We start from the raw sequence: 26556 nt of genomic DNA on the forward strand, positions 1-26556 counted from the left end.
TCAGCTATGGCTGTGGTTGTGTTGCTCCTGCTGCCAAGCAACACAGTGTCTATTAAACTAAACTATTAGACAAAAATAAGTCTGTTTTGAGAGATGAAACCAAGGAGGAAAAGTGGAGCAGCTTGGTTGCTGCAACAAGCCCTGGGTTTCAAACCAAACCCTCATCCCTTACATCAAGGCATTTTGGCTGGGGGAGGATGAGCTTTTGGGGGTGTTTGGGATTTTCCTGACAGATTTTTTTTCTTTTTTTTTTTCTCATGGGCAAGATCCTCACACGAGTCTCCCACTACAGTGGGTTCCTGCATGGGGGCCAGGAACTCCCATGAAAGCAGCCTGGGGACTTCTGCCCATCCATCCTGCACCCCTGCCCTGTGGTGACACGCCTGGGGGTGCCAGGCCATTGCCTGCCCCTGGGAAGGGTCCTGTGTGTGAGTGGGGGGAACCCAGGGGACTTGCAGGAAGCTCTGTGGAATTGCTGAGGATGGAAAAATCCCTGGGATCTGCCCTTTCTCTGAGAAGACATCTGAGCTGGGAGGTGTTTTTCTTTCCATCCAGTCAGCACAGCCGCTTGGAAATTTCCTATGCCGGCTCTGGCTGTGATGTTTTCATAACACGACCAACAGCCTGGCAAAGCCCTGAAAAACTATTCGCCAATTAGTGACTTACATCTTTCCTGCAATTCTATCTCATTAGCCCTTATTAAAAAGAAATAAATCAAACAAAAATAAAAAAGAGCCAGGCCCCTGGAACACCTTGCAGAGTCCTCTCAGTTTCTTGCTGATGTTTCCCCATTGCTCTCCTCTTGCCTGGGGGTGCCAATGCAGTGAGCACTGGCCCACAGAGCCTGTGGCTCCTCCATTGGGTACCAGGTGGCTGCTGCTGTTCCAGGTGATGTTTCTAAAGGGCTGCATCCCTCCAGGGCTGAGGGACAGCAGGGAGCACCCTGAGGTGCTGCAACATGGGGTGAGCTCCTTGCTGAGTGCAATGACAGATGCCCAAGTGAGGCCTCAGGGTCCATTTGGGTGCTCCCAGCTCCCCTGCACCATGATCAGGGACTTTTCTGCCCAGTTGGGCGCTCCCTGCCTGCTGGTGGAGGGGCCTCTGGTGCGGGTGATGGAGGGAATGCTGACTCAGCAGTTGAAAAGGCTTACCCGGCTGGGTGAAAAATGCTGATGCAGCATTTTTAAAGAAAATGGTTGACTCAGGAGGTTGGGAAAATGTTGCTCGTTAGTCGGCAAAAAGGTCGCTCATGGGGCTGTGAAAACACTGAGCCACGCACAGCCACAGCCACTGCTCCTGCCCTAAATTTCTGAGGGTGCTAGGGTGGCATCCCCTCCGACTGCCAGCTTTAAGGGGAAAAACATCCCCCCAGGTTTGCCCTCCGTCCATCACCTGTGTTTGTAATGAAAGAGGATCAGCAGCACCACCCCCAAACTCACTGACTTTTCAGTGGTTCCAATGCCTGGTGCTCATGAAGGAACTGGGAAAGCAGTGATTTCCCAAACTCCTGCAAAATCTAAGTGAGTGCATGCAGCTGAGCCGGGTCTTTCCTAAGTCTGCTCAAGTGGTGCATCCCCTGCTCTCCCCCCAGCACCAACAGTGGCATCACCAAACCTGGTTTTCCCTGATGGCAGAGGAAGCAGTGAACCATGCAAGAACACTGCTGATGGCTCCTGCTCCCGCAGAAGACGCTGTGGAAGGAACACAGGGAAGGCTCCATTAAGGAACGTGCGTGTGCTACGTGTATTCCTCCCTCCTCCCAGCCCCAGGAGGGGCTTTCTCTCCAGCCTAGAGGAAATCAGACCTCTGCAAGTCTTTTTTTTTTTAAAGCTTATTTTAAAGATGATGCCCGTGGCCTCGGCTGGGAGACAGACACAGCTACACCACGGCAGCCCGACCACGCTGCAGTTCGGAATTTATTAGAAACAGCTGTCAGTACATCCTTCTAAAACATTACATGTCAATGTGCTTTATTGCAATTTTTTTTTATTGCGTTTTTTTTTTTGATCTAGAGCAAGTAGGCCCAGGATGCTTAGTGTCTGGGATTTAAAAGCCCAACCATCTAGTAAAAGAAAGTACAGCAAAATTGTAACATACCCAGTGACAAGTACAGTGTTGCATTACTGAGCTAGAAACTACAGGATGACTTGTCAGAAAACACTAACATACACTTGGTTTCCTTATGAAGCAGTTTGTTTCTTTTCTTTAAAAGTTAAACTACATGAATTCCTTTTTTTTTTTTCTTTTCTTCCCCCCACCCCCCTCCCCGACTACACCATAAACGACAGAAGAACAGATTTTACACAAATAACAAACAAGAGTACCAAAGTTACATGCTGGAATTCATCTGGAAAACAAAATAATTCAATAGCTTCTGGAGAAGCAGGTTCTTAACAGATGCAGTTTCCCTTAAAGAAAATAGAAGTCAAAGAAAAGCAGAAACATTGATGCAAAGGTTGTACAAAGGAGTGTGCTGTTATTTCAGCCCTCGACACAAGATCAAACACCCACTCATGCTTTACATTGAACCACACCTTGTACAAAGAGTCCACTCACAAAGGGACACGCACCAACACCACCCATTGCACATCAGCTCTGGACAGGGGACACTGAGGGGCCACTGAACGTGCAAACAATCACTGCGTCTCACAGGAGAGCAAGAGGGGTTTCTTTTGCCAAGCCTCTGCTTGGGACACGGTTGAATGCTTTGTCCCAGAGTAAATAACACCCCAAATCAACTCTGTTTACAAATATAGTAGCAACCCCCCTGAGGAAATCCAGAGTTCAGCATTTCAGAAGCACATATGCAAGATGAACACAATAAACTCCTTTTCGTTTGACAAAAAAACCAACCCAATTCTGCCTAAACACGTGGCAGAATGTGCTAACAGTGAGTTTTGTTTTATTTTTAAGGGGCAGTGCCACTTACAGCTAATGCTTATAAATGTGTACGTGAATATATTTTACATATATCTATATACATACAGTACATATACACACACACGCACGCGCACACACACACACGGATGATGCAGACCATTACAATCCCATGGTGCAATAAACAGCCAGATATACAAAATTAACAGGTTTTCATCAAACAGATCTTTGCTGGATGTAGAAGTCACTCACGAAAACAAAACAGATCCAAACCCCGACCCAGCTGAGAGAACGTGAGCCCCCCCCCTCCCTGCAGCCAACAGAGATCTGGGGCAGCTCGGGCCGGCCCCAGCATCCTACAAGCCCCTGCTGGGGGGTGACAGTCACCCTTAGAGACCTTTTCTTTCGTCTTTGGATGCAGTAACTTTCTCCAAATGATCCCGAGCCTCTTGCTACAAGCACTTGGGAAGTGCATGGGAACGGCGTTGCTGGATACAGGGGGAAATGTCCCTCCCCTCATTTGCCAATGCCGATCTCACAGAAGCAATCCCAAGGGAAGGTGGTGGAGGGGGGGCATCAAATTAAAGCTGCTTTCTCTAATACGGGTTGATCAACGAGCCAGTTTTTTTCCTATCAAAAAGGGCCCGTCTCACTTTTTTTTACTTGCCTCTGAAGCTCCTATTACGTTTTTTAAAGGCGAACTTTAGAACAAATGGCGAGTCTAGTCATAAAACACGGTGAGTCTAGGCCAATAGCAATTTTAAAAACGCAAATTCTGCATTAATTGTATGGAGCCAGCCCCAAAGAGCAGCACTTCAAGCACTGTCATCATCTAAACAGTTAACAAGCTAAAGCTCCCAATCTGCCCCTTTGAACAAACAGGAAGGAACTGAAAAGATTTCAAGAGAGATTTTTTTTTTTTATTTTTTTTTCCCCCTTCCCATTCGGTGGAAAGTATTTCTGCCCACAGAATGCAAGATTCACAAAAATGTTGGCCAAACTTCACGTAACCCCATCCAAAGCTGCTGCTCACGCAGTGCTGAACTGGCCCAGCCTCCTGAGGAACAGGCCGGTGCTTCTTTGGGCTGGTCCTTCCCTTCTCCCGGCTGCTCGTGTGCCAAGGGAAACAAGGGAATCAGCAGTGCAAGTTCCCTTCCCATGCAGAAAGGGCAGCAGCTCCTCTAGGACTTGTATCAATTCCCTAACCCTCTCCTGCATGTGCTTTTAAGGAGAGTACAACTGGTTATTCCAAAGGGAAGGGTCTGCTCTGGTATCTCCTCTTATTTCGTGGTTCCAGGCAGAGGTTTCTGCTTCACGGTCTGTCTTCTGCTTCATCAAACTACAACCAGAGGGATGCTTTAGGGTGCTGATCCTTCCTCTCTACTAAAACTATTTGCTTTGAATGCTGATTTGAGCAAGCCTGACCCCCCTCCCCTAACAGAATTTTTGTTCTTCGGGAATGTTATTTTGGTTTTGCTATTGCAAAAGCGGAAGTTGCAAATCAACTATAAGGAAACTACACATAAGGAAACTTGATTATAAACATGGTCTAACTGAAACAACCCCCAACCCATCTTAGTGCTTTATAAAACTGCATTTTGAACCTGTCTCTTAGCCCTCCTGATCCACAAGCAGTACCTGTTTCATGTCTGCACAATGCAGCAAGCATACAAGACTCACTAACATTTCAGATTTTTATTCCCTGTTAGTGTAACAAAAAATAAAAAATAAACAGACATTCAAAAACAGAAGCGAGATTGTTCAAGTACCAAATAAGGGGCTTTTCCAAACTTAAAGTGTGACACTCCTATAGCAATTCTGCTGTTTTAAACAGTCACAGCATTCAGTTACAGACATGGTGCCACCTAAGCCTGCACAGAGCCCCGGATTTGGGGCAACCAAGACCCTCTTCCTTCTCCTGTCCTCCCCAAAACAGCACTAAGTGTCAGCATTCATTTCCACAGTCCCATTACAGTTGCTTGGCTTTGAGAGGGAAAAACTTTGATTTTTGCCCTGCTGTGACTAGAATTCAGCTGTGATTAAATGCAAGGTTTTTTTCCTGGGAATGGCTTTTGGTTGTGGAAGTCTTGCTAACACCAGTGTCAGCGAGAAAAGAATCAGGCCCACCAGATTAAATGGAAAACTTCTTGAACATCTGCCACCTCAGGAGAGATGAGTGTGGAAAGAGCATTTTACTTTTGGCATAAGACAAAGGGCTGTACTGGATATAACTCTAGATTGCAACTACCAGCGGTGCAAAGCAGCAACTCACTTCACTGCTGATGAGAATGAAATAAAAACCCAAAGACAAACCCCCAGAACTAGAGCAGTCCAGCATCAGAAGGTGGACAATTGCACATTACTGCTTCACACACTAGTGAAGCATCTGTTGGGACATCCCTCTGTTTCTAGGTTGGTTCTTCCCATGCCCAGATTACTTGTAATCAACAAACAAACTTGTGGGAAAAGATTTATAACTTACTAACTTCAAAAACATGGCACTCATGGCTGACACAATGGGGCCAATGGCACCTGTGGAAGCAGACCTGATTTCCATCCATACCAATACAAAATACTGAATCACCCCTAATTCCCTGCAAATATACTTCAAAACAGATTAGAAGAAACTGCATATTCGAGTTTCAGCATCCCTTCCCCCCCTCCCCCATTTAACACTGTGCAAAAGTTATTTATTTAACTCTACATATATATTTAATACAATATGGGTCAGTGAGATCAATGCTCCTCTAACTGCAGCCTGGTACCAGATGGCTGCTACGACAGTGAGGCTACTTCCCCCTTTCCTCCTCATGTTCTGACTCTTAAAATTAAAACCTTCTCACATCTTACTGCTTTAAAAGAACTTGAGTTTCTTTGTTTTGCCTTTGTGTTCACGTTTCCTGTATTTGTTTCAGGCTTAACAGCTGCTTTTCATCCTGGGGTGTAATCCTGCACCTCACAGGCCCATTTCTGATTTCTCAGTCATGCAAGTGTAGAACAGCTCCTGGAAGCTGTGGGTTTTCTCACAGGTCTAATGCTACTGAGCAAACAGAATTAGGCCAAGCACAATAAGAGGTGCAGGACCAAGCCCTTGCCCCACAGATCACACCAGCTACATGTGTCAGTTGATTTTATACCGATTTTCATTTGCTCTGTGAGTGCAAAATAGTTACAAAAAGAACCTGTGCAATAGCACGTGTGAATCAATGGGGAGCCACAGCAGCAGCTGGGATTTCAGGTACCTAAACCAAACTCAGAGAGAGACCATGGCAAAACAGCCTCAGGAGACCGCTCAGAATAAAGGAGCCAGTACAAGGAATGCAGGCTTCGTCTGCCCGTAGCCCTGCTCTGAAAGCTTGGGCAAAACAGACCTTCAAAGAACACTCCAGGATGGCTTACTGGCTCTGGGTGCATCATTCACAGCAAATACATCACCTGTGATCAGCAAAAAGAGCTCGGGGAGCAAAGGGCCAAGAGTCCCCACTCACTCACACCACGATAAAGCCAAGCTACCTTCACAGATGCTAATGGAATTAAACCGTATTTACCTTGGCAGAGCCAGGGCTGGAGCCTGGACCAAGACCTCACAGGATCAATCAGATTCCACTACAGGGAGACTTCAGACAGCCCTGCTCTGCTATCCTGCTGCTGTCAGGACTGCGAGGGTGTGCCAGGATTTATGAGCCTGGAAGTAGATCTGTGCCTGTTTAAAACAAAACTGAGCCCTACCTGAAACTGGGGCAGATGTGAAACACTTTGGCCAGGTTACCTCTGTCACAAAAGCAGGGATCAGAAATATGGGCCTCATCAGCCTCAGATTTTAACACTGTCAGCAAGAGAGTGCAGAGAGATCACAAGGGCAGAGAAAAATCAGACACTCCTCTCACACAGGTTTTTCTACAGGCGTGAGGCACCTGGCTATCATTTGTGCCTTTGAACTGATTTCCTTCACTGAGCATTTGGTCTCAGCCCAGCATCAAGGGAATGCTAGATGCCTGAGAGGTGTGAGAATGGCAGCTGTACAGCTACCAGATTAGAACTGCAAATTAGCCAAGAAAAAAATTCCATGTCCACAGACCACTGAGGAAACCATTCAAGATTTCCACTAACAGCAAAGGCTATGTCTCATTTTTCCTTTTTTCCTGGGGAAGTAGAAGGGACACACAAACAGATGTGGTTCATTTTGACATAGCAGCTTATGTGCCTTTTATTCCTCTCTCACACGGTTTTGAGTTTTGGTTAAGCTTTGTAGGGTATCATTTAAATGAGAAAAGTGGCATCTACAGAATTCCTTGCCTGAAGACTGCACTCTGGCCAATTAGGAAGTGACTGGGATGTGTCAGGGTCATTAGTGCAAAATAAAAAATGTCATGACATGCCAGGCAACCAGACTACCCTTCCTACAATGGCTGTCAGTGCTCCAGCCTTGTCACTTCCCTACCTGCCAATTCAAGACATTCAGTGAAATAATACTTCTAGTGTAAACAATATACATCAACAAGCCTGGCACTACTGCCCAGGCATTACAGAAAAAAGCCATTTGAACAGGAAATCAGCCCCAGGGTCAGAAATGGGTCTCCAGCATTCTCAGACCTGCATGACTGTCTGCTTCCTGTCCTTCACAATGGGTGCATTGCAAGGGAAACGCTTCCAGTAATGGGAACAAAAGTAACTTTCAAGGTTGCACACTGAACAATTGCTTTGCCAGTTGTGCTTTGATGCCAAGTGGTTCAGTTTGCCAAACTTAGCTCTTTTTCATTTTAGAAGCTTAAGGAATGGAAATAAGCTGCTTTGTACACTTTCCAGGGAGGGGATTTATTTGATGATTGCTGTAGTTGATGAAGCCCAGGACTACCCACTCCAGTATTTGACAGCAGTCCCTGCCAAAGGATGGTACCAGACATCCAATAACTGAGGAGTATGGCTCTCATCCCTTCCTGTGTTTTGCATCATGTCTAAAATAACTACAAGGGAATTTAGATAATACCAGAGTAAAATCTTGCTTGGCTGCAGTGGTGTGAGAGTTCAGAACCCAGCTCGCAAAGAAGAAATCAGAGGAGATCTAGGATTAGCATGCTCACTTCTTACAACTGGAAGTAATTATACCCCACCAAAGCACTAGGTACAATAAGCCATCCAGGAGCATTTGATTACACTGACCTGTTCTGTACCAAAATCAAGTGTTACAAGTGACAAGTCTGTCACTGTTCAGCAGGAGACCTGCAGCAGGTCAGTGCAAGCTTCATTCTGGTTTACATTCTGAAGCACAGTATCATTAAAACTCTGAAAACAGAATCCCAGGCTGAGGAACAGGAGGGAGAGGGGGTGAAGGAAGAGGAGAGTGAGCAATTACATCAGATCAGACAAATTTAGTGTTTTGAAGCCACACAATGTTTAGCTTTTCCTTTTATTTGTTTCAAGTTTTGGTGCAGAAAGTATGTGCGGATGCTAATGCAACCTCCCCTGTAAGTGCTCGATCTAGCAACGAACAAAGTTTTGGTGTGCTCAGTTTGGTTATTTTTCCTTTAAGCGAAGACCTGTAGTGCCATTGAAACCAAAACTTTTGTTACTGTTGGCAAAAAAATAAAGCAACTTTCCTTTTACAAGCGTTTTTCCATTTAAATAAAAACCTGAAGCTTTCCCATAATTCCTTTGGTCTTCTCTCACCAAATTCCATGCTACCTCAAGACAAGCCCTCTTTTGGAAGTCCGGCTGAATCGCAGTGAAGCTGCTAAAATTAGCAGAGAAGAATTGCTGTGGCAGAGTTTTCCCCTAGTTTGTTGGGAGTTTAAGACTGAAAGACATTACCAGTGCCTCGGGTAGAGGCTTCAAATTGTGTCTACTAGAACAAGAGAAAACAAAATCCAATTAGAAGTTCCACTGAAGGTGCCTGGCAAAAAATCATCTCCATAAAATGATGCTCTGCTTCCAGTATTTTTGTATGCGTTGCGTTGAGTTTATTCCCCTCATAAGGAAACAAAAGTATCGGTGTAAAAGCACAGCTGAGCTTTTAAGGTAGCACCAGGACACCTACACCCAAGTTGTCGTCTTGTTGCTGCTAGGCCTCTTTTTGATTCACATTCACAGAATCACTTCTTGTGCAAAACAAGCAGTCTAAGGAGAAAGAATGCCCTCCGAGTTCTAATAAAAATCGTAGAAAAGAATCCAAGATAAGCCAACGCTTTCCTCCTCCCCAAAATTTACCTGCAGAGAGAGGGGGGCATCTGTGCGTAGACAGGATAGGCAAGCCTGACATTTAGGGAATCATTGTGTTGGACAAGGGATGTCTGCTGGTAATGAAGAACCAAATCCTTAAGTGTGCTGTACAGGTTGTATGGTTCTGCAAACCCATAACCTCTCGGAGTGCTGTAGATCACACAGTGTTTCACCTCTCCATCAGCTCTGCAAGGAAAGGAAAGAGGAGAGTTTAACATAGAAGGACAAACACAAAGTGACAGTCTATTAACAATTAACTAATGCAGCAACTCCAGCAGTCCCTGAATTACAAAATGGAGGACCCAGTAGGTGCAAGTGGAGGAGATTAATGTAGTCTGTGAAGAAACAGTGCCTCGGGGCATGCGATTAAACACTCTTGCATAATAATCTACATAAGAGGGCTCTTCCACCCCAGCAGTACAATTCCCTACTGCATTGTTCTCCAAATGGTCCTTGGGAAAAAAGTCAAGAACTGAACCAAGAAGATAAGCACCCAAAGTCAGCTTTGTGCATGACTTTGTGCTCAACTCACCTAGAAACCTTTCCACTAAGCAAAGAAATCAAAACCCACAAATTATCAGGACCTACAAAGTATTCCATGAAACACAGTGCTAACCTTGTTATTTAACCTATGTGCATTTTTTAATGTTAAGCATGGGACGGGTTCAAGCTGATTCATTATGTGAAGCCATAGCGACCAAGTCTCTAACTTGGCAAAGCAGCTACTGGAGCACAGCAATTCCAAAGCTGCTAGAAAAACTTATCTGCCAGAAAGATCAGGTGTTATGTAATCCCTGTACTGGAGCCTGTTACAATCCCAGTCACATGTAGGAACAGGTTACTTTGTGCCACCCCTTTGCGAGCCTGTAGCATGATCCCAACCTAACAAAAGCGTCTGATGAACCCAACACTCGAGTGACTGCAGTGAACAGAACATTGAACACAGCAGATACTACAGTCTTCAGTTACCTTGAGGTGCTAAACCTTCATATATTCATTTCTCAGACTTGTGCTCAGAAGCAATTAACCTCATGTGAAATAAATCAGTGAAAGCCATTTTGGACTCCAGGACAAGCTTGGAGGATTTTTAGATAATGGAGTTGGAGTATTTCTGACCTTCATTACAGCAGCATAAAATGAAGTGAAATACAAGAAATCAATGCAAGGCTGTGTGAATGTCATCAAAACTACTGCTCACAAATAATCCTGAAGCATCATCATTACCTTACACATACAAGAAAAAGATCTAGAGTTGGGCATGTCTGAAAATGAGAATGGAGGATGCCACACCTTTACAGGCCTGCTTTATTTCTTCCCAAGTGTCCCTTAGCAGGGAAGAATATAGGAGAGCTAGGCCCTAACTTAGGCTCTTACTACAGAGTTTCAAGTTGGGATACTTCACAATTTTGTACTAACTAGTGTGGGAACTGCAGAGGCTGCAGGACTACAGTTATTGTACATTCAAAGCACATTTTTGCTACAAAGCTTTTACCATGCCAGTCTTCCTGCAAACATGAAACACATTCCAATGGGTAGGCCTAAGCTAGGCCTGGCTTTTGTTCTCCAAAATAAAGAGCTTTGGTAGAGATTTATGAATTGAGTAGTTAGAACAAAAAGGAAAACAGACTTACACCACAGAACAAGCATAACATCCTTTCTTGCTACTCTCACGAATTAAAAATGCTCCGTCAGGTTTCCCACAGAGCAAGTCTTCCGCTTGGATACGGTTGAGATCCCCAACAAACCAAGTTTTCTCATCATGATGTGGCAGGTTTTCATCTTCTTCATTCACAAAGTATGTGCTAAGAGGATAAATTTGTTAACCAGTGATTAGAAAAGGAGTTAATAAGCAGAGTTATTTTCACAGAAATCATACAAAGAAATACCAAAATTGCCCAAATTGGGGAGGTCGGGCTCCTAACAAACATATATTAAAGGCTTCCACTTAGATCTTAATTTTAATCCTACATGTTTCAGCAGAGTTGCTGCCTCACATGACATCACATGACTCCAATCCTTTATTGAGAAACTAGTGGTTTTTGTTACCAACCCCACAAGAGAAAACACTTATTAACGGAACACTTCACAATAAAATCATATGTATAGTGACACTTACTCATCAATATTTTCATTTTTGATCCCCAGCCAGTCATTTATTCGCTTCTGTCTCACCCCCTTGTGATTGAGCCATCTGCCAGAAGAAAAGAACATTAATACATTACTTCAGAGCATGTGTATGGGTTTTCTTAGTGAGCAAACTGAAGCTCAGACACAAGAGAAAGAGCCTGTGTCCAGCCTGGGGACATTAGGAGCTGGATAACTGGTGGTGAAATCAAGTGTGGGTAAAAGCAACATCTGAGACACCTAAAAAAAAAAAAAAGTACTACCATCTGTTATATTAGCAACCACAGGTTTTGTTTATAACTAATTTTTTCTTAAATTCTTTATTTACAGGAGCTGCAGAATGTGCACCTAATTGTGGCTGGCTCTTTAAATAATGAAGTCATGAAGAGGCCAATCAGCTCTCAGACACCCCCTGCCAGAATGTAGCACCTTAACACCAACAGAACTTTGGTTATGAAAAGAAAATTAAACTCTCATTATCTTGATGGAAACAGCCATTAATCAGATTCATCAGAGACACTATTCTGAGGTATGGGTCAGGCTTACTTACACAAGATACTGATCTCTGATTTTGCGGAGCTGAATTAGGTCAGGCTTGATACTGTTCATTTTCTTATCAGTCTCCCTGTTGTCCAGAGCTTGTTTCTTCAAGTCTTGTTCCAGGCGCATTTTACTGTCATGGATCTCACCCAGGCGTGATTTTAATTTTTCATAGTTCATCATTATCCTGCAAATGAGTATGAGAGAAGAGGTCAAACCAGCCCAAAAGGATTGAAGCTGCTGGTAGCACTTACAGAAGAGTATCACAGAACTACCATAACAGCAACTCTTCCCTCTGACCACCTCATCCTTACATGAAAATTACTGTACAAGTGACAGGAAAGACCTCTTGCCAGAGGGTCTGCAACATTCACTTCACCTTAATATTATTATTTCCTTCTGGCAGAGATGCAGGAAGAAGTTCTCTGTAGGAAGGTAAGCTAAAACAGATTCCTCCTTCACTGTCAGGTTCAGTTTTTGTTTTATCAATTTTGCGAGCCCACCACAGGTATCAGCAATAGCAAGATTTCCAATGCAAGCTTCAATTACTATCAAGAGCTACCTGGAAGTAACACTGCCTGTCTCTTCATTCAAGATTAGTTTGCAGGTTTTGTGTGACTCAGGAAAATTATATCTTTTGCTTGTTAATTGTCTTTACAGAATGAAGCACTGCCAAGTGCACAGAGAGATTGTTACAGTTAACTGTTTTTGGTCTAAAAACCTCCTTAAGGTGGTTCATAAAGCACTATGTTAAGTGAAGCATTATACCTGGCCTTTCTTCAAAGGCCCAGATCCAGATATTTTCTGCTAATACCCTCTTGGAAGGGCAGTTTCAAACAATGCACTCACAGAATTTGTTAGATCACAGCTACTAAACATTGATCTTCTTTGAAAGTGGCTAAAACCAACTATGGACAATGGGATTTACCAGATTTATGTACATTTCACAGTTTGCAAGTACAGAGTTCTCTAAATTATATTTTGAGCAAATCCAAATAGAAATGGGATAAGCAAAGTAAATCATTATTTCCTGCTTTTTCCTGGTCCTCATCACAGTATCTTTATTTATTGAAATTAAGATAGGATAATCCAGAGATTTCCCAGCTCTGCAATTCCTTGAGAGAACAGAGCTTTACTGAAGGCTGAGATACCTTGAGGGAAGGTCTCAGAAAACACTGAGCTACAAAGTGGTTTATATGATGCTGTAATGGCAGTGTCAGTGTGGACACAACTTTTTCCAGGTAAGCAAACACAACCTGAGAGCTCACCGTTCAATTTCTTTGTCATTCCCCTCCCGGCGGAATCGCTCGATGTATTCTTTGCTGTATCGCTCTTGTGAGTGGCACTGTTCCTCAAATATCTTAATTGTTTCATTAAATGCTTCAATTGCAGTTCTCTTCATCTGAATTTCCTATGTAAGGAAAGAGTCCTTCATCATTTGTTCATAATACAGACGACAATACAAGACTTGATTATGTTCCCTAAACTGACTGAGAAGATGATCTTTCTTCCCCCAACTAAGTTAAAATAGGATTAATCAGCTTTAAATTCAGTCAAATGTCTTAGTAGGGTCAGGGAAGAACTGAACAGACTTACTCCCTGTAAGTCTACCCTCCTCCCCTACGTGATGCTCTCTATTAGGCTGCAAACCCCTCAAACATTTTAGTCATATTTTCCATCTTAGTTTGCAGGAAGACTGCCAGCAAACCTCCTCCTCACGTATGAACTATCTTATTTTACAAGAAACAGTCCAAATACTGCATTCACACTTCCTTAACGCATAATATCTGGTAACTGACTCGCACGGGATTTCACAAAAAACCTGGACAAACCCCTCTACAACTCTCCCTGCAGCATGTGGCAGCTGGAAATACTCAGCAGCCAAGGAAGAAGACTGCACTGTGAAGCTTTTAAGTGCTGGCCTTCTCCACAGCTTTAGTGTATACTAAAAAGTTCAGCTTCTCTTTCTTCCTTGCCCCCCACCATACCTCTAGGACTATCAGCAATAAGCAATATTCGCTGTTTCTATCAAATACGAAACTTCCTTGCTCTATTCCACAATTTACTAACATTTTCCCTTATATTGCTTTTGTTAACCTTTACAGGTTAAAACAATTTTCTTTGCTTTTTAAACAACAGTAAACACACACTAAAAAGAGCCAAAGCAGCACCAACCTGGGATGTTCTGGTATATTCTTCATACAATTTGTCATACTCTTTGCTCTTTTCCTGATACTGAGCATGGTATTCTTGAAGCTTTTTACCTACTGCATCTATATTATCTTCTTTCACCAACTGATCCTGCACATACAAAGAGCTATTAAGTCTTCAAGCAAAGCAGCTTTTCCTTAAGAGCATTCATTTGTCCACTTATGCACATTTGTATTTTACAGATATTAGCACCATGATTTATAATCCAGTTTCTAGAGAGTACTGTGTCTGAATCTGCCTTCCTTTGTGCAACATGTTCCACAGTTTACAGACACAAGGAACTGGAACTATGGGACACCAAGAACCGTGCCAAAATACTAACTTCCAAAAACACACCACACCTTACTTTCAGGATTGCTATCCCAGGTTCAAGAAAGAAGGAAGCAAATTGCTTAGAATCTCCAGTTAAAGACCAAAGTTGTTTTTTTAAAAATTTTCTAAAAAGCTCTGCAGTTCTTTTTCCTTAATTCAAGAATGTGTTTAGGGCTACTGAATAAAAGTTTAAAAAATGTCCCTGAAAAATTTAGATGGCTATGCACAGAGTGAGCAGCTGCACAGCTCTTATGGGCAGCGCTGGCTAGAACAGTGCTCAGTGGGTTCACAAGGGTCCAAGGAGAAATTAAAAAGTCTCAGAGGTTCAGCTCTGCTGCCTGTCAAGGTTTCAATTCTCTCAATTTGGCTCAGATGGAGACTGGAAACCTGATAAAATGGAGCAGCTTAGATGGTTAGATAATTTCAAAGATTCAAGTGAGGCCAAATATGAAAATTCACCCTTTTTTCCCCGCTTAAAAAAAAAAAAAGGAAAAAATTATAATAAAAAAATAGAAATTAAAAGAAGTAAAAAATTAATATAAATAAATATAATAATAATTAAATAATAAAAATAAAATAATAATTAAAATAAAATTAAAATAGAAATAGAATAAAAATTTAAATAAGGAAAAATAAAAATAAGATAAAAAAGAAAATTAAAATAAAAATAATAAAAAAGTAAAAATAAAGTAAAAAATTAAATAATTAACACAAAAAATAAAATTTTCAAAAATCATGCTATTCATAGAGAAACCTCAAAATTATACACACATCTGGAATTTTTTTCTTGTCTGCACTAAAAGCTACTGGGGTCTGATGAAAATCTTACCTGCTGGTACCGGGACACGGGATACATCAACTTCACATCGAGCTTTGGGTTGTACTGAGCAAGGGACTCATTGCGGTAGTGGTTAATGAGTTCCACCACGGAATTAAATGTCAGTGGATCAGAAAAGCCGTATTTTCCATCCCGATGATAGATCTTTATCAGTTTGTTGTTGCCACCCTTCCTGTAAAGAACAGTCATTCAGAGGTTTTACTGAGTCCCTCCCATCCCTCACCAGCACTGCTAACAGACACCAGTGAAATTCCTGGGCAAGTGGCTCCCACACTGCACACCTTCACAGTGATTCTTTACACAGCAGCAGTATTAAGTAGTTCTAGAGTCAATACACACAGAATTATCATCAGATTATTTGAACAGGAGCAAAGCCCAAAGTAAATCTCTTCCTATGTGTTCATTCTGGAGCCAGCTTATGGTATTTAAGTCCTAGCTTTGCCAGAAGTTTTGTGAGGGAAAAGGAGGATGCTGAAGGCTGAATAAAGGAGCCATAACAAAACCCAAACCCATAATTTCCTGCAATTCAGGGTCACTAATAGTTTAAAACAGAGTACAGATTTATGCAATTATTAATGAATCTTTCTGAGTTATGGGTGCTAATACAGCATACATTAACATACAAAATCCTTTGAGGATTACTAGATGGTTGTAAATTTAGTTATCCAGATTTATACATTCTAGTGGTTTCACAAATATAGTGCTTATTTCTTCCTTTTTTTTTTTCCAACAACAGACTGTTTAGACACTGTTCTGTATTTCTCCTGCACTTACAATTTTGCCTTCTAAAGACAGCTGCATTCAGTAAAATAACTAAATCATGCCAAACCTTAGCACACAGGCTGCGAACTTGGAGGCAGAAGTTGAAGCCGAATTTTAACTACACCCTTGGGATCAAACCTACCACTAAGGCCATGGAATTTCACAGCAGAATCAAGTACCTGCTGTATTACAGTAACTCCCAAGGGTGTGCTACAAAGGCTGTGGCTTCTGTGCCTCACCTGCTTGTCCCTAACAATCAGCCTTGGGAGCCCGTCAGATGCAAGTGGCTGGGCAGGCTGGGCAAGGCACCAGAGCCAGTCACATGAGGTTTCTGCCCAACTGCAGCAGACAGGGCTGGGGCAGCTCTGGGAAACCTGCCACTTGCAGATGATTTTAATGAAGGAAAGAACATGGCTGCAAGTCAATATTTCCTAAACTTTAGGTCAGAAAGCACAAGATACTCTTTTTTACCAAGACATTGTGTTCAGCTCTCCAGAGCTGCACGCTGATGAGGTATTCAACACTCTCTCATTAATCAAAAGCCTCGCTTGCAAACACCTTTTACCTTAGCAGTTCTGAAACTATGGAACACTCGGGAGCAGCTCTCTTCCCTGAGTCCCATCTCATCTACACAGAGATCCTAAGGGTAGTGTTTAGTGAGGGACAGGACTCAATGCACAGAGCAGAACTGACTGTCAGACCTGGCTCTTTATTTGCTTGTTCTGTAATGTGCAGAACTGGGAATGTCTCTCAGCTTGAGCCACATGAGCTTTACACAGTCAGGGCTGTCAATGGTATGGCAACAGCTCCTCAGGGTTTTGCTGAGGGGACCACAAGTTCCCCGTGCTCACCGCAGGGTCAGAGTGTAGTCTCCCTGCATCTTGGTTGATGCGTCGCGCACCAGGAATGTTCCATCTGGCATGTCTCGTAATTTGTCATTGACTTCTTCCCTGGAGAATGGAAAGAGAGGAAAATTAGAAGTGCTAAGGACATGATCACCTTTGCCACAGGTAAAACATCAGACCCAGCAATACCAATGTCTGCAGAGTTCAATCTTCTGTCATGCTCAGGCTCTCCAGCTTTTTAGGCCACCTAAAGCAAGTCTCAACTTGTGTAGCTGTACTCAAGAAAAGAAGCCGCAGTCAACTGCCACTTAGGAAGGAGTCTCTGTTTAAACAACAGTAGCAGCTGTGACTCAGTTCACAACCTTTCCCTTTAATCTGCTCAGGTTTTAAAGTCCACACTGGAACAGGTGCCCTTTGAGAAGCCAGTCCTGACCTCTTAAGACATGGTCCCTAGAATCACAGCTCAAAGGTGCCTAGAGTTTAGCACAGTTTTAGTCTCAAGAGGCTTCTTATTGGCTTAACTCTGATCTTATTTACAGCCCTTTTAAACCACTACAACCTTGCTAGCTCCAGTGCAACTTTTCCTTACTTACAACTGAGGCAGAAGGATACTCAGTCCAGAGCTTTAAGCTAAACCAAGAAATCTTTTAGTGAAAGTGAGTACCTGTAAGCATTAAGAAAATTATTTCAGCTGAACAGATATGCATCTTGCTTATGAGCATTTCACCCAGATTATGTATCTCAGTTTATAACAGCTCCCTCAAAGGTTTTAGAAGCCCTAAGCACTTTTTAATACAATCATTTGGAAACTGAAGTTTCTCAGGTAGCCTCAACATTCCTTAGTTGCTGTAGGAAGCATACCTGAATCTTTTAAAGAAACATCAGCAACAGTTGTGTTTTTTTTGTTCAAATACTAAGGAACAAAAGTATTCAAAAGAATAACAAAAGAATAGTCTTAGCTTTGATTTAGCTACCTGAAAACTATTCTGTTAGTAAAACTGACTCCTACTGAGTATCACATATTCATATCCATTTACTCCTCTTGGACTGTTTTACAGATTGGACCCAGTTAACTCCTTTTTGAATGGACAGATATGACCTACAGGTTTGGTCCTGCAAGTTGCACCCTGGAGCTCATGACTGAATTTTCAGCACAAGTTCTTGACTGAAGAACATTGCTCCTGCCCTGCTAGCCTGATACAGCCTGTACCTGCTGGCTGCCAAACCAGGGTCATAAACAATTCCATCTTTACATGAGTATGTATCAAGTTTTAATCTAATAAAGCCACTCCAATGCGATTTGCAGTGCATTAGCTCCTGCCATCATGTGCACTGGTAATTGAGGGACAAATCCACAGTCAATAAACTGATACCAATATTAAGCAGTTTTAAACAAACTGTGTATAGTGGATTTTGTGATCAGGTTTTGCCACCCTGATTCAGCTTAAAATTAACAGAAAAATATCTCTGCCAAAGCCCTTCAAAAGCAAGATCTGTGAAGGTTTGCCTTATAAAAAGATAAGGGTGGTATAATAAAGATATGAAAACTTTATTTCCCTTCTCAGAACGTCAGTAAGCTCATGTGGCAAACACTTTCTTCATGCCTCCAGCTGCAAAAGTGCTTCAAAGTATTATGTGCACAAGTTTGAGCAATTCCTGATCACACTCCCAGACTGCCTGCCTGTCCTCTTACAGCTCCAGATTCTAGACTCTTCAGAAGTGCCTTAAGAGGTTAAGAGATGACTGAACATTACAGTTTTTTTATGCAATTAAGTATATAAAAATGAGTCTTTCATTTTCTGAACCTAACCCAAGCCATCTATTTTCTCAAGTGCATAGAAAAAGTTTTTCTTAAGAGGCAAAACTTAATTTGTTTGGTATGTGTCTCTATCATCTGCTCAGTATAGCTGAGGGATGGTTAACATTTGTAAGAGTTGTTTTTCATATCACCATGTAATAGAAATTAATATAGCTAAATTTTTAAACAAACGTTAAAGAAACCAAAAGTAAGAATGCAGATATAACATATATCTGATATAAAAATGAGTATTATTTTTATACTGAAATTTTGCTGAACTGCATGCATTCCAGGATTGCAAGCTTACAACACTTTATTAAATATCAGATTCAGGAGCATTTCTCTTCTTTTTAAAGATTGTATATGTGGGCAAATTTAGAAAAAACTCAAAACATACTGTCAGCAAGACTGGCAATATCTGTACCAGAAGAGCAACAACTTAAATATTCTGAATCCAGCTGAATACTTTCACTTAGGTGCTTTGCCATGCATAGTCCTAAAGCATTCCCCTCCATTAAAATGCTGCCTGAAACAGGCATGATCTTTTTGTCTTGAATTCTAGCAGGCTTATCCTTTAAATAATATATATTAATACATTTTAATTGAGATATTCTAGCAATATTGCTTACCTTGAGATGTCCCCCCAGTACCACTCTGCTTCCTGCAGAGAGAAACTGGAATTGTCCTTTATTCCATTTGTATTGACTGGAGTCATTGGTTTGGGGGGCTTTGGAGGAAGAGCTGAAAATGAAAAACAGATTAACAAAAGGTAAACAGGAGAAAATAATCACTAATCTGTTAATGAAGTATGACAGTAAAAAAACAAGAGAAAATGTGCATCTTGAACTCAGCTTTCAAGCTCTCTCAAACCAAATGGAACTTGTAATCTTAAAGGAAGTCTGAAGTCAACTGTTCCACTGTGATCCGAGATTTTTTAGTATCAAACGCTTGAGGGAGGGAAAAGTAAGGAGTATGAGGAAATGTGAGTTTTTGTTAGAAGAAGACTGGTGCAGGCACAACTACAAGGGCAGGTGCCGCCTAAAGCTCCAAACAAATGACAAAGGTGTATTGTGTTTGAAAGCCAGAGCCTGAAGAGCACTGGGCACCACTGTGGAAAAACTCCAGGCATCAGCAGTCCTGAAGCCAACCCACAAGAGCAAACAGGTGAACTCTCCAGAGGGAAAAACTCTGCTAGAGAGCAGCGGTGGCTGGGCAGGGCTGCATCTGTCATAGACCCTAGGTTCATGTTTCACACTGGGTTTGTCACTTAGGCTCCTGACTGGAACAAAGGCTGTGACTCCTTGAGTACTACAGGACATGAGGTGATAAGGGAAGGGGACAGAGGGGACGTTAGATAACTTAGAGTGCCTGCACTGCTTTGCATAGCTGAAGTTTTTACCACAGGAAAGGGGATGCTACAGATGCCCAACAGACAGGCAGAACTGCACACCTGCAGGGCTGGTGCACACCTGCCCAGAATTCCTCTATACTGAATTCATGGCAAACAGGCTTTTACTTCCATTCTCAAAATAGAATACACAATGTAAGGGCATACAAGACACCAAAGCTGTTTCTGTTTGTTCAGTTTTTGCTCAAACAACTTTATCATTAATCTAATTGTAAGCCCTGAATCAGTAATTTAGCTGCCACAGGCATGTTCATGTACTGGGAGAGACTGGTCTGTGAGCAGAAATGAATGACACATTTTCTTTTTTATTTTCTTTGGGAAAGGTGTCCTGAATGCTCTCCCATTTTGCAAAGACTGGATGCTTCATCAAGAACATTGCCACTGAAAATGAGCATTTTTTAGGCATTTCATAAGAGTGTTCTACAGAGGGACAGGTCACATTCACATTCAGAGTAAGAAAGCAGCTATACACATTGATTTGCTGCTAGCACATTTCTAAGTCAGACCCTGAACATCTGTGCTCCCAGCCCCGTGCCCTCGCCATCAGATTACACAAGCACCAGCGAGCAGGCCTGACACAGTGACAGCAGCCATCTTTCAGATGCACAATCCCCGTGTACACACAGAAACACAAATAAAAGCAGCAGAAAGAAGATTTTGATCTCCAGCTTCAGCACGGAATGGCTTAGCATTGAGAGGTGTGCTACTTGGCACCATCCAGCTGCTCACCTCTGAGCCACACCTCCCACATTAAAGAAGAGAAAACAGGCTTCCAACTGCAGTTCCAAATACCATTTCATGCTGAATATTCAACACAGTAACTTCACTGTTCTCAGACAAACCAGTAGATGCTTTAATTGAGCCAATCTAAACTAAATCTGAACCTTGACCCAGACGTTTGCACCCTGGGGTTGCTGACCAAACACCTGATTCAGATAGCAGCATTCATTCTGTGGGACCAAGCATTAAACCGTAGCATACAGGTTCTTTTTATGGGGTGAGCTGGGAACTTTCAGGTGTGCACACATCCAGCGAGGCAATAACAGGTCTTGTTGTAAAAGGAAGGTGAAAACCTTCAGATTCAGTGAAGCAGCTTCCTGGTTACGAAGCTTCAGTTATTCCTAGCTCAGCTACTACGGTTGTTTGTGTAGTGCACTAGTGTTTGCACAAAGCACCATTGAGAGTGAGACATGGCTCCAACCCTACTTTGCTTGAAGCTCCCATCCCCATCCAGGATCAGAGGAACACATATCCAGGCTAAGCCTGTGGAATCAATTGTATTCACTGTGCTGTTCCATTTCCCCCCATTCAACACTCCTGAATTAAAAGATGTCATCAGGTGCTCCCCATTCCAACATCACATCTGGGACAGGAGAGCTGCAGCAGTTCTGAGTCTCATCAGTGTCCGCACACTGCAGTAAATCTGAGTTCAGAAAACCTGTAGATTCACTCCAGTATCTTTTGTAGGCTATGAGTCACCAGAAAGCATATTAAGTTTTACATAAAAAAACACACAAAAATGCAGAGAGTTCTTAGAAAACTTTACCAGCACCTGCAATTATTTCAATGGGACTTTGAAATTAAGGCTTGGACATATCAACAACTTCAAGGTATTTTACAATGTAAAAAGCCTGTTTTGCACTGGTAGTAGGGGCTTTCCAGAAGGGGCTTTCAAGTGTTCTCTAGAATACTTCAATACTTCTCTAGACCCCCCCTGTAAGATTGCTTACAAAGTCTTGCTCCTTTATACACTCTGGGATTATCTGGCAGCTTAGTTAGGGCTCACTCCAAAGCACTGGGTACAGAAAAGCAAATGAACAAAGACCAGAAAGGTGTAGAGAATGGGAGTTTGGACACAGAGCACCAGACATTGCATCAAGTGTCCCTACTACAGGTGGGAGTTTCCCTTAACAGGCAGATATCAGTTCTATCAGGGGGTTGCCTACAGAACTTCATTCTTCATGAGAAAAACTGGAAGGAAATTCTTTTAGGGAGAAGAATAAGGCTTTGACCAGTTCCTGTAAAACCTGACTCACGGAAGAAAGTCCTTTACACAATAGACTTTTGAAAAATGCTTTTTAATAGCTTGCACATTTCAAAAATACAAAACTATTTGCAAGGGTGGATCCTGTTTCCAGAGAGCTGTGTATCTTTACTTTCAATGCTTTGAGCTCTTTGAGTCATAATAGATTTTCCCTGTACTGGATACAGAACCAGGCCCTTGTTCCTGCTTTACCCCAAAGGCCAACATGCCCATCTATTTCAGCATTTCTTGGCTACCCTCTCAGCCCAGAGACTTTAGTCTGTAAAAATGGAGAACATTCACAAAGGTAGTTTAAAAACAGCCCAGCCCCTGTGATGACAAAGGGGAATATTTTGTAATAGTGTGGCAAGTCTGCAACAGAGCAGCATCCACCACATTGCTGCTCTCATCACACTGGGCCAGTAGGTTGGCAGAGGAGGCATCTTAAAGTTTTTGCTGAGTACTTACATGGTACTAACAAGCCTGCTAGAAGAAATCCTGTGCTGTTTCTATGAGAAGCTACAGAGAGCCTCAAAGTGTCCACAGATTTTGATTTTCAATTCAAAATAATCCAGTTTTATCTACCTTACTCAATGAATATTAGAGAGCTAAAATCCTAGAGTAAAGTAAGACAAGGCTGGCTTAAAGTCAACAGAAATGCTTTCAACAGCAGCCGTGTTTCTTTCCATGTCACTGAGTCCAATTCTCATCTAGCCATAGGCACAATTTTACTTTATCTCAAAACCAGCTCTGATTAAAGTGAATGATCCTGATGGCTTCTTGCCTCCTTTTTCCTGGGAGAGAAACACTGATCACAAGTGATTAACAGCACAACGCGTCTATCCGTTCTAATAAAGAACTTTCTCTTTGCACCAGATACACAAGCATCCTTCCCCTCCCATGTCTCTAGGACAGCTTTAGAGCACAGATCTTTCCAAACACCAAAAGGTGACAGCTCAGTTGTACCCTTCACTCCCACATGAGAACATTCCAAAGATCAGGTTCAGCCCTCAGTGACCACCTAGCAATGAGAGCAGCCTGGCTCTCTCTCATGCATTCACAGGCATATCTGGTTTTAATTTCTTTAGCAACTCTAGTTCCTTCTTTCTAGCTTTCCCAGGCAGACGAGCTTGAGCTAAATCCCAATCCCAGCTCAGTGTCACTTATAAGGGGGAAATAAAAATGAGCTGGTGATGGAGCAGAGGGATGGCAGCCAACGCGTGCCGGGATGCGGGATCGGATGTTGCTGACGTCAGGCCCCGAAGGCTGCTGTGCCATTTCCAGCAGGTACCTTCAGCTGAGCTGCTCCCACAGCTGCTGTGCCTTGGAGAGAAAAGCCCATGGACTGGGCCTTGCCAAAGGATGCCTTGGGATGCTTTCTGGACAGTGCAGAATTGTTTTTTCGAAAGGATGACCCGTGACTTTAACTGAGTCGACTCTGAAATTCAAGGTGCCTCCAACACCAAGGCAAGCAGGAAAGCTGGCAAGAGTCTGAAGTCCAACGCCGCTGTACTTCTTTTAAAGTCTCTTGTAAAAAATCACAGGCTATATTAATCCTGAATTTAACTGCAGTGAAGTAGGCCGTGACTTCAATGAGATACACACATTCCCCAGTCAAGTTTTGAATAAAAAATTTTACAAGTTTACATGATCTAAGAGCCACCGAGCCCTATGTGTGAGGGTTTTCAATGGCACTGACTCAGGAGTAAAACAGGAAGAATGCCTGGGTTATCCAAGTGCTATATTCCATGCAGTATCCAGTCAAGCAGGCTGTTTCTTCTTTGGCTGCAGTATTTGCGTACAAAATCGACCTGCCAGTTAATTAAACTCTAATTTTCAGTTTTAAGGCAGATGCCACTTAATCTAAGAATGGCTCCACCACTTATTTCTTCCAGTATTTTCCAAGAGCTTCAAAAGCCACTTAAAAGCATAGCAGGTTTAAATGCAGCACTAAGTCTACCTTACTGTTACAAATAATCACAACTACCAAGTACTCTGATAAAGTCAATTTTAAGTCCCTTAGCACTTCCAAGGGCTTGTTTACTAGCCTTCTTTCTGATGCTCTCAATCTACTCTCTCTCCACATTGTGACAAGCAGAAAACAGATCAGAGGATTTCCAAGACAGTTACTCAGCTTCAAAAAGGCTGATGTACAGTAGATACCCTGCAAACGGTAATATAAAGCTCTACAAAGTGTCATTGCTATGGAAACATGCAAGTAATCTGTGGTTAGGCCAGCTAACATTTTAATGACATAGTCCTTGAGGAGAGAAGGGTTTTCCCTTTGGAGATATAGATGAAGACTTGGAATGAAAATGTAGGCTAGCTTTGCTGAAGAGAAAAATTCTCCCCAATCCTTAACTGCTCTCCACCGTCTTACTCAATTTCTCAAACACTCTTCTCAATTTCTCCAACACATTTCAGGCAAAGCCTCAAAATCTTTCCCTCCCTCAGGAGTCCTGTACTCGTCCCTACTGCATGAGAACCCCTCAAAGATATCTGTGAAAAAAGCAGAGGCTTCTGTAGAGGTTTTCCAGCTGTCAAAGAGGAGGGTCGTGTGCACCTGCTGACAGCAGCTCATTCCCCAGCACTGGCAGGTAAATGATCTTGGCAGCTCCACATCTCAGCTCTCCTGCCAAGACCCCTTTTGCAGAGCATTGAGCACCAATGCCCTTCAAAGCTGCCCTTCCTCAAAGGGCAGCTAATGTGCACAGAGAACTGCTCTGGGAATGGGGAAGGAAGCTCCTTGATGGAATTATTGCTGGCCACAGAACCTCAGGCATGCTCACATTTTCACCCTCCTCCCCCAAAATAGGCGAGATGCCAAAGAGTAAGACATATTCAAAGATTTGAAGTCTTTCAATATCTCATTACAGAAAACAGCAGACAAGTTGGCTGAAAGCCAGGCAGGCTTCCAATGAAAACACTCCCATTATAGCTTTGCTTGTGTTTCTATGAACTTCCATAAAAAACAACACCTTTAAGAAATATTTCATTTTTTATTAATTGGCTTTTTTGATAAAGATCTGTTTTGTTTGAAAACTCCCCAGCTATCCAGCTCTCTCCCACACCTCCCAATCACTGTTTCACCTCCTACAGCCTGACAGGCTTCTGCTGCACTCTGCTCCTCGTGAGCATCCACAGCTACTGCACAGGTTAAAGTATTATCTGCTCTGGGACACCTGCAGAACAGGGGACAACAGTGTGTGGAGAGGCTGGATTAAATTCAGCATTCCTTTTGGCATTTCAAAAGCATCTCTCACTACTTTGCAAGCCCTATTACTTCACAGGCTGAGACATAAGAAATAGAAGATGTTCACAGTCAGATAAATGAGATGGGCATCTTTGATTTCTGTACCAAAACACAGCTTATCCCCTTCATTCCAGTCTTTGCATGAAGATGCAAAGCCAAAAAAACCTCAGCTTCCCAATTATTTTCACTGCCCAAAGAAAAACTGTTTTCCTTCCAACCCAGAGCCCAGTGTAACTGCTGCAAAGCTACCGCAGTGTCAGAGGTTCCATGATCAACAGGGTTGAGGTGACTGTCCCAAAATTAACATGAGGAGGATAAAAAGGGTAAGTCCTCTTTCACCTACCAGGCATAATTAGCACACTCCTAATGAACTGGAGAGGTTTTAGAACTTTTGCCATGTTTCATCACTCAAAGATTATTACCACCCAGCATCACATGCCTGGCACACACAAGGAAGGAATAATTTTATCATGTAGACAGCAGGCCCAGGCTTTTGCCAGCACTAGATTAAAGTCCATGACAGATATTTTATTGCCATTAAAATTTCAGATATCCAACAAGAATATTCTACTTCACAGTATCAGATGTCAGGTCGAGAAGACTATACAGCAAAAGTAAATGTAAAGTGCAGGGAGCATGGAGTTTCCCTCTTTGCTTTCTAACTAAAGGAGCTCCTCATCTGCCTTCACAGGAGAAGAATCACAACATGTTCCCTATTCCTCCACAGGCAGAGTCTTCAAAACACTATTAAAAGTACTCTTTGGTCAATATGCAAGAATAAATTTTTTGACAAAAGCAAGAAAAACACAAAATTCAGACTAAGCAAAGAACTACATTGATTGAGAATTAAAAACTGGCTTTTCATTGTGGAAGAGAGGGAATGAAGTCAGAGCCAAGCAGTGACAGCTATGGCTAGGAGACATACCAAACCCAAAAGAAAAAGATCTTTTCAATAACAACTGATTTTAAATAATAAATAATTTAAATAAAAACAGTCCAAGGCTGTTTCCCCCAGGTATTTCAAAGACTAAACATCATCCAGATGTCAGGTACAAACCTCACAGGGGATCCAATTCACAGAAATAATTGGTGCTACTGAAAAGTTTGCTGCAAAAGAGGCTATTTAAAAATAATAATACAGCTGCAAATACATATGATTCTTGCTGTTCTAAGTAGCATTTTATTTCAGCTTACCACTAGCTCCAATCTTTCAGAGAAGTATGTAAAACTGTTCCATATACAGTATCTGTCCTTGTGCTATGTCAAACCATTTTCTAGTTACCAAAGTACAAATATTTCAACACTGCCTAAATTGCTAAGAGTGAGCCATCTAAATCAAGATCAAAAGG

General features: G+C 42.3%; 1 protein-coding gene across 4 annotated transcripts in view; it reads right to left on the reverse strand.

Annotated features, from left to right (window-relative positions):
- Window positions 1–1940: 1940 nt before the first annotated feature.
- Window positions 1941–26556, reverse strand: part of PIK3R3 (phosphoinositide-3-kinase regulatory subunit 3) — a 79639-nt gene continuing 55023 nt past the window's right edge. For all 4 annotated transcript variants that reach the window (XM_088060105.1, XM_014250789.2, XM_088060107.1 and 1 more), the window contains 9 exons: window positions 19153–19264; window positions 16732–16830; window positions 15110–15290; window positions 13933–14058; window positions 13026–13168; window positions 11768–11944; window positions 11210–11284; window positions 10725–10895; window positions 1941–9279 (listed from right to left, as the gene is read on the reverse strand). In XM_088060105.1, coding sequence (XP_087916231.1) covers window positions 9078–9279; window positions 10725–10895; window positions 11210–11284; window positions 11768–11944; window positions 13026–13168; window positions 13933–14058; window positions 15110–15290; window positions 16732–16830; window positions 19153–19264 — 1286 coding nt within the window. In that variant the 3' untranslated portion in view covers window positions 1941–9077. The remainder of the gene's footprint in view (window positions 9280–10724; window positions 10896–11209; window positions 11285–11767; window positions 11945–13025; window positions 13169–13932; window positions 14059–15109; window positions 15291–16731; window positions 16831–19152; window positions 19265–26556) is intronic.

Source organism: Pseudopodoces humilis, chromosome 10 (genome assembly GCF_049639895.1).
Source record: "Pseudopodoces humilis isolate 2021_Gansu_Grassland_sample_001 chromosome 10, ASM4963989v1, whole genome shotgun sequence".
NCBI classification, from domain to species: domain Eukaryota; kingdom Metazoa; phylum Chordata; class Aves; order Passeriformes; family Paridae; genus Pseudopodoces; species Pseudopodoces humilis.